Source organism: Macadamia integrifolia, chromosome 7, assembly GCF_013358625.1.
Source record: "Macadamia integrifolia cultivar HAES 741 chromosome 7, SCU_Mint_v3, whole genome shotgun sequence".
Classification (NCBI taxonomy): Eukaryota; Viridiplantae; Streptophyta; class Magnoliopsida; order Proteales; family Proteaceae; genus Macadamia; species Macadamia integrifolia.
Genome location: NC_056563.1, coordinates 22,419,643 through 22,431,069, shown reverse-complemented (window position 1 = coordinate 22,431,069; position 11,427 = coordinate 22,419,643). Strand labels below are relative to the sequence as shown.

Sequence of the window (11,427 nt, the reverse complement as noted above, 5' to 3'; positions counted from 1 at the left end):
GGGTTGGGGGGATAAGAGATTTTATTAAAAAACATAAAAGGGTAGTATGCAAGTATGTTGCACATGAACATGATAAGGCTTCAAATGGCAAGTCAGTTGGTGGATCTCATCCTCAACTTGAAAGAGACATTCCTAGCTGCAGTAAAGAGTGTTACTCTCCTTAGGAGATTCAAATATCTCCATGAACCTCTGATTAATAATGACTAACAAATATTACCCCTCAAATCAGACTCTCAGAACACACAACCCCTGAGAGGAAGTATCTGCAACCTCCAATATCTGCCTTCAATTGTCAGCGGTTGGATTGTAGCCTTGTAGGTACCAACTGGTCAAGAATGCACCAGGACAATATTGGCTTAGTGGCTAAAAGACCCCCCAATACCTTCACATCCTGGATTTCCAGGAACTACTGTAAAATTTAGCTTAATACCATATTTTTGGGAGTGGGGGTAGCCTACTTCTGTGAAAGATGTTCGAAGAATATGAAATAATCAATAGGTATACCTTTTAAAGCTTCAACGAGTTTGCAAATATTTGTGTAATTGATGCTCTTGGTCAGTTAGATGTTCTTAGTTCCTAAGCTCAGAAAGTTTTGCTTGAATATCACTCTCTGTTTTTTGAGGTGAGTAAATTTTATTGGACAGGATAAATTTTTTATGTATCTTTTTATATCTACCCAATTGTACTAACTTGTTTTTTCACTTGATCTCTGCCATACAAAAGAGATAGTTAGAGGTCTCTCTCGTGTGTCATGGGAGAAGGTAGATATTAGCTTTCACAGCAGCAAGCAGAGACATGCTGCCCATAGTATCATTCAGGTATCTCTCTTTCTCTGAGCATTCAATTTCCAGTTGTTATACACCACTTAAACTGCAATAATTCTTTCAGGGGAATGCAGTGTTATTTTATTTTATTTTCTAATATGAGAATTGGGGATGGAGGTTGTTCCTGGACATCATCCATATGCACATTGGTAGGTGGTCTTCCCTATAAGAGGTGCCAACTATGGTAGAAAAGTTATTTTATTATATTGATTTGTTAAAGAAGATATATTCAACTGTATGAGCATAGCATGATAAAGGGCCAAAATGAATGACTTAAAATAGTATCTAAAATTGAAATCTACATATACTAGGTAGCTCTGGCCAAATGTCTGACTTACCTTTCTTTTTCTTCTCCTCACCCTCACCCCCACCCCCACCCCCACCCCCACGCCTTACGCTTTACTTACACTCATGGTTCAGTGTTCTCATGGCACTGCAATGTTGTTTCAACCCGCCAACTTGTGTACACTCATGAGCTTCAATCCGAATGCATGCATTAGTATTTCCATTGTTATTCTTGGTACTCTCTGTATTTGAACTTGCCACAGTCAATTCAGTTCAGCATGATTCTAACTAATTGATGAAGAGACTTTATTTTTGGGCTGTCAAGAATAGGTTACCATTTCCCATACAGTGCACAAGGCTTCTGCCACTGTGGGATCTGGGGAGGATCATAATGTATGCAGCCTTACCCCCTCTTTGCAGAGAGGCTGTTTCCTGATTGAACCTATAACCATTTGGTCACAATGCAGCAACCTTTCTGAATTACCATTGCACCAAGGTCCACACTCTTTAGTCTTTTTACCATTTCCCATACTTACATTAATCAAAATTCTGGTAGGTCGCAAAAGGGGTATGCTTTGTTTCTGGTGCTTTGCTCGTATCTGTGTTAGCTATAAACTTGTGTTAAGGGTACTGTCATGTTTGTGCTAATTGAATTTAAGACATACTACTGAAGAGGTTTCATGCCTTGTCTGCTCATCCATTGCCATACCTTATTCTTCGTTGTTTCTGATGTACTTTATTTTGGGACCAGTATAGTACTAACTACTAAACTAAAATAATTAATAGTAATCTGAAAGATCATTGTGTAACCGATCTAGATGGAGAAATATCTCTTTCCTCTCCCCTCTCCTCACCCCCACCCTCCCAAAAAAAAAATTCCCTTTGGGATTGTTTTGTCTGTTGGCCTTATTGTGTGCCTTCTCTTCATGGGGATAACAAAGTAATCATCCCTTCTAACCAAATATTTCTTACAGGTCAAGGATCAGTTAATACACTCAGAAGGTGCAGATGTTATAGAGCACATGATTGACCATTTCCTTGCATAGAAGTCGAGCAACTGTATATTATTAGACTGCTTGTGGTGTAAATACCAGATCATGACCACGATTGTAGGTCTGGTGGATTGCATTCTCTCTTGGACCCCTGGTCCCAGATTGAAGAGCATTCTGTTGTACCAGATGAAAAGGAATGAAAAGGATCAGGTTGAAGGCCATCTAATCTCAATGTAAGGTCATGCTGTCATACGGAATTCTGAGGGGAATAAAATATGAAATTAAAATTTTCTGATTCTATTGTACATGAATATGTATCTAACAATAAGTGCACATGCTATTTCCAGATGAAAAGGATCAGGTTCTGCAAGATAGTTTGATCAAGTTCCCCCTTGGTGTCCAATTTAAACATTAATATTAGCCATTCTATGGAAATCCAAGCGACATTGTTTGACTGTGAATTGTCATTTTCTTCCAAATGTAAAAAATCAATGTTAGCCAAAGCAGCAACCAGGTAGGTTGGGCCTTGGGGGCTGGGGTTGAGCTAGTGTGTGTCAGGGATACATGCCATGCCTGGGCTAAGCCAATCTTATTCATCAACGGGCATTTCATAAGCATTCCTGAGCCAAGCCGTTTATATTTCTGGACTGCTTGTGCGGTAATCATGAATATATTAGAATCATCCAAGAGCTTGGCTGACCACTTCAATATAATATACAGTCGCTCGACTTCATTGGCGTTGTTATTGCAAACAAAAGATTACTTGCTTAATGATACAACTTAAACCAACAAAGAGCTACGTGGGCCCCCTACACGCCCTTTCGAAGAAGCAAGGTGGAGGAAGAATAACAGATGCTGCGACCCTGACCATCCAAACACGAGAGATTACAGTTCTACCCAAAATAAGTAAATAAATAAACAAAATAAAGATAAATAGCCAGAGATTATAGTTACATTTCTGTAGACATGCTAATAGAGGGTGTGGGTGATTGATCTCTGATACAAATATTGCCTTAAGCTCATGATCGCTGACCACATTCCCCAGTTTGACCTTGCAATCTCAACAATATATATTACAACCCAAGAACTTGGTATGATAACTGTGCATTGGATACAAACCCATAAATTTGAGGTTCATTTTCCATCCATTGGTAAACAAACAATGGTCATAAATGACACTTTCGGATCAAGGATGAAGTAATGACCCATCCCACGTGTCCTTGACTACTTTAATGAAACTCCAAATTGAGGGCCACTCATACGACGATTCTACAATCATCCTTTTGGTAGATGCCGCCTCCAAATATGGGAGAATATATTTCTTCATATCACTTTCAGAGATTGCAAGATGATTTCCTGATACACTGACGTATTTAACCTTTCCAGCGTCATCCAGGGTTTTCAGACCAATCCAGTCTTCAACATAGAGTGCTGTCTGCATGGGCAGTAGGGTCAAATCACAGAATGCAACATGAATAAACAAAACAATTTTAACAGAATGCAAGATGCTAAATTGTGTCTCACTACTCATTCTACGAGGAAAACATAAAGAGACTTTGGTTGCTACATTTGAAAGTAGCCTTCATGTTCTTAATGCCAATGCATTAAGAAAATGCATATTACCAAAAAAAAAAAAAAAAGGTATCAGAACTATGCTCGAGTATGAACTAAATTTCTTACTTACATCAGTTGTGGTTCATAACCAATTTCCTACTTACATCAGTTGTGGGATGGTCATATATTACAATTCCTGTATTTCCATCGCTATACTTTTTCTCTTCTCAGTCCTCTATTTAGGGGCATACTTGCTCTATAATCTTTATATATCCTGTAAGAGTCCAGGACATTATTATACTATTATAACAGTGAAGTCTAATAGTGATTTATGACTGACGCCCCTGAAAAAATTTTAACTGGGATCAGGTGACAACAAAGTGAGGTTTTGAAGCTACATGTTCGACCATTTCATGTGCTGTCAAACTCATGGACCATCTTCTAATAAACCCACTAAAAATTCAAAACCATGTAACTTGAGGTGGCACAAATGCTCTTAGGTAGTCAAAACTGCAAAACGCAGGTGCTACCCTGTATTGGCATATCGAGTGGTACAGTTTCCCAACAGCTTGATGGTTTCAGTTCTATTTGTACAGTAGCTTGGAAAACAAATGAGGATTGAAGACCATAAAGCAGGTGTTGGCTAGTCAAGAAGAGTCATCTGAATAAAATGAGTGTAGCGGAGATGAGGATGTTAAAGAGGGTTGTGAGGCAAGAGGCAGAAGATATAGAGTAAGGAAAGAGGGTATTGGAAACCAGTTGGGGGTTGCACCAATCCAGGACAGGCTCTGCAAGAGCCGATCGAGATGATATGGCTATGTGCAACAGACCTATGGATGCCCCAATAAGGAAGAGTGACCTGATTCAGTTGGAGGGAGCCAGAAGAGGCAGGGGCAGGCCTAAAATGACTATTGAAAGAAGTGCTAAGAAAAGATATACATATGGTAGGGCTTGATTCAAGTATGACCACGGATAGAGTTTTGTGGAGGACAAGGACCCCCATAGCCGACCCCTTGTAGGGGATGTTCCTGTGATGTGTCTGACTACTGCTTTATTTTCTTCGCTTACCTCCTTTCTCTCTCCATTTTACCTCTCTTGTGTGCATCTTTTTATTCTTTTTCCATATCGAATCCATGTAGTCAATCCCATTTAGTTGGGATAAATTGGAAGGCCATAAAGCAGAATGAAATTTATTATGGCCACAGTATTATCCCATTGTAAAGAACAAAAATTTCACTGTGACTTAAGCCAAAAAATTCCTTTGAACATAGAAATTCCAGGTCCAACCAAAAAAAAAAATTACTTCCCGAAAGAAAACACACACACACAAACACACAAAAAAAATGCAAATAGGTTTGTGTGGCAAGGCAACTCAATACTTGTTGAATCATAAACTAACCTCCAGCTAAGCATTAAAATATGAAACGAAGAGCTTACTTGTTGTGGAGGTAAAACTTCATTGAAGGCCCCATCTGGATAGTATCCAAACCAGGAAGTTTCACGAGGTATTAAAACCGTGTCATCTTCAAACTGGTGTAGATAGAAAGATAAAAAAGAAAATGAATGAAAATGTCAGAAAGATTAAAAATGCATACATTTGTTCCAGTAGCAAAGATAGATCAGTTAGAACCTAAGCAGACATGACTAACAGAAGCATGATAAAAGCACTTTCCGCTCACCATGATAAGCACCAAATTCTGCAAGCTAGTGAATCGTTCCTTGTAAGTGGAATTCCTCTTGTTAGGGAGTTCATTGTTGAGCTTAGGGAGAAACCTACAGCCTTTTAGATAATTGGGAATATCCTACAAAGGGAAAAGCTTATTCTCATGCTTCGTTATTATAAGAACATGATAATTGATATATTCCTTACAAAGTTGGTGATGGGAACATCAAATTCTATTCTAGGACAAGAAACACGTATAAGCCTCCATGCAATCATAACAGGTGAAACATTTGTCCCCGTAAATTACTGACATGTAAGTATGTAACCTATGTAAGATTTACATAGAGTTGGCAGATTTAGATGATAAAAATGGAGCTGCATACAGAAATATAATTGGACGGCATGATAGAATTATTTAACATCGAGCATCACCATGTCAAAATAATTCAAAAAATGATTAGAGCATGTACCCCCCCCCCCCCCCTCTCCTTTCTGAGGGATGACAGACTATATGCCCTGGATGGATTATGCTTCTCTATGTATCCCTTTTTATAAAAGTTGGAGAGCATATCACTGAAAAAAATTATGATGTCAGAGATCAGCTGGCCAAAACATCTCTTTCACAAAGTAAAAATGATTTTACTCACCAATGGAATTTTAAGATAACCACTGGGAGCCAAGTGAGCCTGCAATTCCATTAAATAAAATTCAGGTACTGAATTCAATCTCGCAGGAAACATACTACGGACAAAACTGGACAATTTTAAAAGGGAAATAACTTGCCAAACAGGATAGAATTCAAATACTACAGCAAACTCAAATGGCTAAAGGTAAAATAGAAAGTCTAAGAGTAAAATAGAAAGTTTAAGAAAGAAGAGACCTGGACATATTCGGAGTATATCCCTAACTTGATTAACTTGTCAACGATGATGCAGAATAAACCAGACTGCAAAAGGAAGATGGAGCTTTTAACAACCTAAACAAGACTTCATATTGGCTCAAAAGATGACCTAAATTAAAATAAGAAATTCTGTGGATTTCTAATCAGATTTAATTACAGTAAGTAATTGGGTCAAATTTGACACAGATACACCAGAATCTGAATTAAAATCCAATTAGTACATATTTTTCAGATTACAATCTGGTATCTGAAAGACATTTAATTTGAGTTCCAAATTTGAATTCACTAATACCCAATTAACTTTTTTGTAAAACAAAAATAACACGACACAGAATATACTCACTCACCAAATGTAGCTATTAAATGATTATATAACTTAGAAATAGTAGTGGAGTGCATATATCAAGCATCTGATACTACCCAGATAACAAAAAAATCCAGATTTGATCTAATATCATAATCTGATTATCCAGATAAAGAGAGATCAATTCAAATTGGATTTGGATGTGGGGCTATCCATTAACACCTCTAGTTCTACATTGGACCATAACTTTTTGGAAGACACCCAGTAAATTTATATCACAAGACATGACCAGCTGTCAACCACGAGTGAAAACCTTAAGGTACTCCTTCATGACCTGTTTAAATCCCATCAGAACCAGTCGATTTTGGGGCCCTAGAGGATCTCTCTTTAGTTGAGGAGAGAGAGAGGAGAGAATTGTTAGGACTATCTCATTAGATCAATCTCTCTCTCTCACTGGATATAGAGTGATAATCATAAAAATGCGAATAGAATACTTACTCCACAAAGTGGTACAGAAGCAGTGCCAGCATGAGGACCACCTAGTGAGACAAAATTCTTAACCTGTTTCGAAGATGAAGAAGGGAGACGGAGTCAAGGAACCACCAGCACTACTAATTTTAACTCCAAAAGGAAGATCAAAAAAAAGGTGGAAGAATACATTGAAAGATAAATAATAGTTGTAAAGGATCTCTGAAAGGAAAACCACAATCATTCATAAGAAATAGATCACATTCAATTCCGTCCATTGTTAGATTTCCGAAATAGGCAATCTTGATTTATGTTGAACCATTCAATGGTACTGAATATCAGAAGTAAAAGAAAACCTAAATGGATGTGGTTATAAATACCAATGTAATATATTAATGGGAAAATGTGTAATATATTGTCCTGAATTTTTTTTATTCGAGCAACCTTCTAAAAAGGTTGCCTTCAGCTGCTCGGAGATTCTTTGGCGAGCAATCTCTTGTTGTAGCAGGGCAATAGTCTTTGTAAGGCGCGAAAGCCCTATCTACCCCCTCCATTCGAGCTGGCTGGAACCGTAATAACACAGGTTCTCCGTTGAAGTTGCCGTGAACTCCTTCCTTCGTAGATGTAAAGGGACTGATGGTGGAGAGGAAAGGAGTGCCGAGGAGGAGATCAAAGCATACAAAATCTGACATATGGTGATCCATAACATCTTAGTTCTTTACAGTTAATATGATAATATTGAATGACAAATAGCTGGGACGAAGGCCAATTAGTAGTATATCATCACTCTGGTTCAATTAGTGATTAATAAGCTTCAGCATTATTTGCAGACTTCATTTCGTGACGTAAAAGTAAGGTTAAACCTATTATCCATTTCAATAAATCTATACTCAGTATCAATGGATATCCATCTATAGATTCTTTACATAGCACACAAAGACAGGATGACATTTCCATAATTAACAAAAGCCATTCCTTTGTGGCATTATAGAGATTGTTGGGATTTTGGTCCTTGTGGTTTTGGGCCCATGGTTGTTATCCTCGTTGCTCTTGTTGTACTCCTAGTTTTGCTTAACTCTTTCCATATGAATAAATTTCTAATTATATGTTAAAACAAACATCATAGTTAAAGAGAAAGCTAAACTAAAAGATCGATAGAGCTTTCATCAGGAAGAAACTCGAACAGATCATGTGGGGGGGTGCATTTTATACTTAACGGATGCAGATTTATTAAAACCATGGATGTCAATTTCATACATGATGGCCTATTTGGGATTCATTCATTAGGAAATACTCGTCATATTCTTAACAATTCCAGTATTTGAATATAAAATAACTTTCTATATTAGAAGTGCTCTTAGAAAATCAATTTTTTTTTTTTACAGGTCATATCCTCAGAATGCCGACCAAAGGCACAGAAAGCAAATCATCTATCAGTCCTCTCAACTTAAAATACTTGTATGTAATGTAGAACTAGGATTGACAAGAACCTAATCCCAAGTTGCAGGATACTACCAAAGAACATCCACAATCAATGTCCAACAGTATCAGACTAGAAGAGAAATCAGATCTGGAACAATCAAGGCTATCAATCCAAATAAGTACGGTTTCTGTAATCAGATTAGTAAACAGATGAAAAGGGCTTAACAGGTATTGATATAGGTATCAATCAATCCAATAAACATGACCAATATCATAGGAAATGATAGGAATCAAAATAAGCCTATTGATTTAGTTTCAGCTATGAAAACAGTGAAAATTCCACCACAGATCAGCAGGTAGATGATTTCCAATAACTCCAGATCAGATGATCCAACAGGGCTGAAATCTTGGTCAAGTCTCACACTGGTATAGCCTATAGGAGCACCTTCGATCCAAAATTGAGCCTAATCAGATGGCTGGAAGGCCTTCAGGAGAACAAGGAGTAAAGCCCAAGAAAACTGAGATTCTGGGCAGAAATCAATGACTAACAGATTGTGTACTTAATTGTAGAACTGTGATGTTGTTCCTAAGATTACTTGAGCAATAGTAGCAGAAGAAGACAATAATAGAGAGAATAGAACCTCCTGGAATTCACACAAGGAGTCACTGGATCAGACTCCTGCCCATCAACTGTGATCGAACACACTGCATTACAGCAACATCTCAGCAACAGAGACACAGCAGCAGCCATAGTTGTTCATCAAATCATGGAGCCTTGGGGGAGCCTCCATTATTTATAGTGCTAATTGTGGGTTTTGGGGGGGGGGGGGATAACATCCAAGAGATTGGAAAGTTCCAAATAAGGAAATTCCCAAGCGATTCACTATAATACATAGTTTCTAAAAACTGAAAATAGAAACAACTAAAGAAAAAACTAAAAACTAATAACTTGACTCAACCAATAACTTGACACCTAAGAAAACAAATATAACTTAAATTGAACCAAAATGGTTCACTAACGAACTGAACCAACTAAGCCAAAATACAGAAACCAAATAACCCCGTATGCAATCATAATGCCCCTAGTTTAGACATTTAAAAGTGGCCCATGGCGGTCAAAACCCATGGACCGAAGGCCCAACACATAGACAACCCAACCCTAGAGTTTTTCCTAATAAAACAAGCCTAGTTTGGTGAAGAATCTGCATCAGTATGGGTTTAAGGGACCATAGTTCAAAGTCCAAAATAGGTTTTCATTACCTTGGTTCTGGAAAATCTGATGGAAAATCCTATAAGAAAAAAATGAAGTGACAGAGTACTTAGGTATTCAGAGTTATGATATTATGGATGATCAGGTTTACAATTCTGGGGAGTATTTGTTATCTGACACCAGAAATGCTCTCTTTATAAACAGAAAGTCAACACTTATACACAAGGCAAAAACATCCTGGCTGAGCCAACCATGATTGCTTCCTAGTTGGCGCGCCTATTTGTGTTCAACAACTCAGCCTTATCCCCACTAAATGGGGTCGGCTACATGGATCCTTGCCCTCCAATCAGCTCTATTCAATGTCATACTTGACACACCTATTTTTGCTCCCTATAATACTTCTTTGTTGGAAAAACTTTTATGCTTAATAATTTAGGGGTCCACCTACACTTCCACTAAAGAAACATTGCACCAGTGACTGCCTGCTAGTGAATTAATCAATTTGTATATGATCACTTAGAGAACCTTTATCACTTGAAGAAAGTAAAACTTCTGACCCATCCATCCGCCTTCATTCCTCAATACCAAGCTGCTGCAATTTAATGTGATTAAGTTGGCAATGTATATTCCATCAAGACCAGCCTCTATTACAGTTCAATGACACAATTATGCATGAAAAAGTTAACTTCAAGATGAAAAAAGAATGTGTATGAAATTTATAAAAAACTTGAACAATAGAAAAGATAATATAGTAAATTAATAAAACATCTTACAGAAGGCCCTCCTTCACATAACTCAACAACCCCTCGACCAATTAAGTTTCCCTGCAAGCAGAAGAACAATTTAAGCTGTTGTATACCATACCTCTCTGTTGCTTCAGCATCACAACCAGAAAGAAATTTTAAACTAAGAATGGAGAAACTAACAAGACATAAGAATAGCATTCCATTACAAAAGGCCAACACAAGCTAGAAGGAACTTATTTTTGCAAGTAGATCATAGACCTTCATTTGCAGGGAGAAAATTCCGTGGAATACAATATACTGGCATTTTCCAGAGACTGCTCCCACCAATTGTTAAGGGGATTCTCTACTATATATCATCCTCCTTAACATTCATGTTATCTTTTTAAGAAAATTGAACATAATCATGAATGAAAATCCATCTTAGTGCAGGTTGTGAAAGTCAAGGACATGACAAGTTCAGCAATTATGTAGTCCGAGAACTACCCAAACATGGATTCTGTGCAACACAGATCCTATTCACTCTATATTCTTCTTTTCAGTGATCTATGATATATTTAAAGTAACGTATCTTGACACTAAAACAAGGCTGTAAACCCTGAAGAAGCACAAAAATATTGGAAAGATGGAAGAAACCACACCAAAGAATAGCAAATCTCAGATGCACTAGGTGTCTGTAACTACACTTCCTTCGACCGAAGCATCAGCTATGTCATCAATCTCTTGATTCATGTCTAGAAAAGATAGTTTACTGGTCTAGCCCCTTCCCCACTTGTTTATAGTGCTTTTCCTTTTCTTCCCCTTCCATTTTTATGGTTACTAAAGTTTTATCTTCCAAGACCCTACCATGAAGCACCACCTTTTCTTTCTTCCACCATTCTTCCCATCCTCCATCTCCTGCCATGTCAGCCACATGCTTTCTGTCAATTTTGGCCCTTGCCTCCACCTCATTTATTAAGTGGATTGTATTTGGTTGGGATTGGGGTTAGGTTCCATTGAAGTTGTATTTGGGGGGATCAGTCTATTTTTTGTTGGTGTTTTGCCTTGTTTTGCCCCTTTTT

The 11,427-nt window shown here is 37.7% G+C and overlaps 2 protein-coding genes across 2 annotated transcripts in view; one reads left to right on the top strand and one right to left on the bottom strand.

The window, feature by feature from the left end:
• Positions 1-2,471, top strand: part of LOC122085139 (putative lipase ROG1) — an 8,387-nt gene extending 5,916 nt beyond the window's left edge. The window contains exons 9-10 of the mRNA XM_042653585.1: positions 724-818; positions 2,084-2,471. Of these exons, the coding sequence (XP_042509519.1) occupies positions 724-818; positions 2,084-2,155 (167 nt within the window). The 3' untranslated portion in view covers positions 2,156-2,471. The remainder of the gene's footprint in view (positions 1-723; positions 819-2,083) is intronic.
• Positions 2,472-3,025: 554 nt separating this feature from the next.
• Positions 3,026-11,427, bottom strand: part of LOC122085140 (palmitoyl-protein thioesterase 1) — a 15,861-nt gene continuing 7,459 nt past the window's right edge. The window contains exons 6-12 of the mRNA XM_042653586.1: positions 10,397-10,447; positions 7,022-7,084; positions 6,199-6,264; positions 5,966-6,004; positions 5,335-5,457; positions 5,093-5,185; positions 3,026-3,536 (exon numbers count right to left, since the gene is read on the bottom strand). Coding sequence (XP_042509520.1) covers positions 3,288-3,536; positions 5,093-5,185; positions 5,335-5,457; positions 5,966-6,004; positions 6,199-6,264; positions 7,022-7,084; positions 10,397-10,447 — 684 coding nt within the window. The 3' untranslated portion in view covers positions 3,026-3,287. The remainder of the gene's footprint in view (positions 3,537-5,092; positions 5,186-5,334; positions 5,458-5,965; positions 6,005-6,198; positions 6,265-7,021; positions 7,085-10,396; positions 10,448-11,427) is intronic.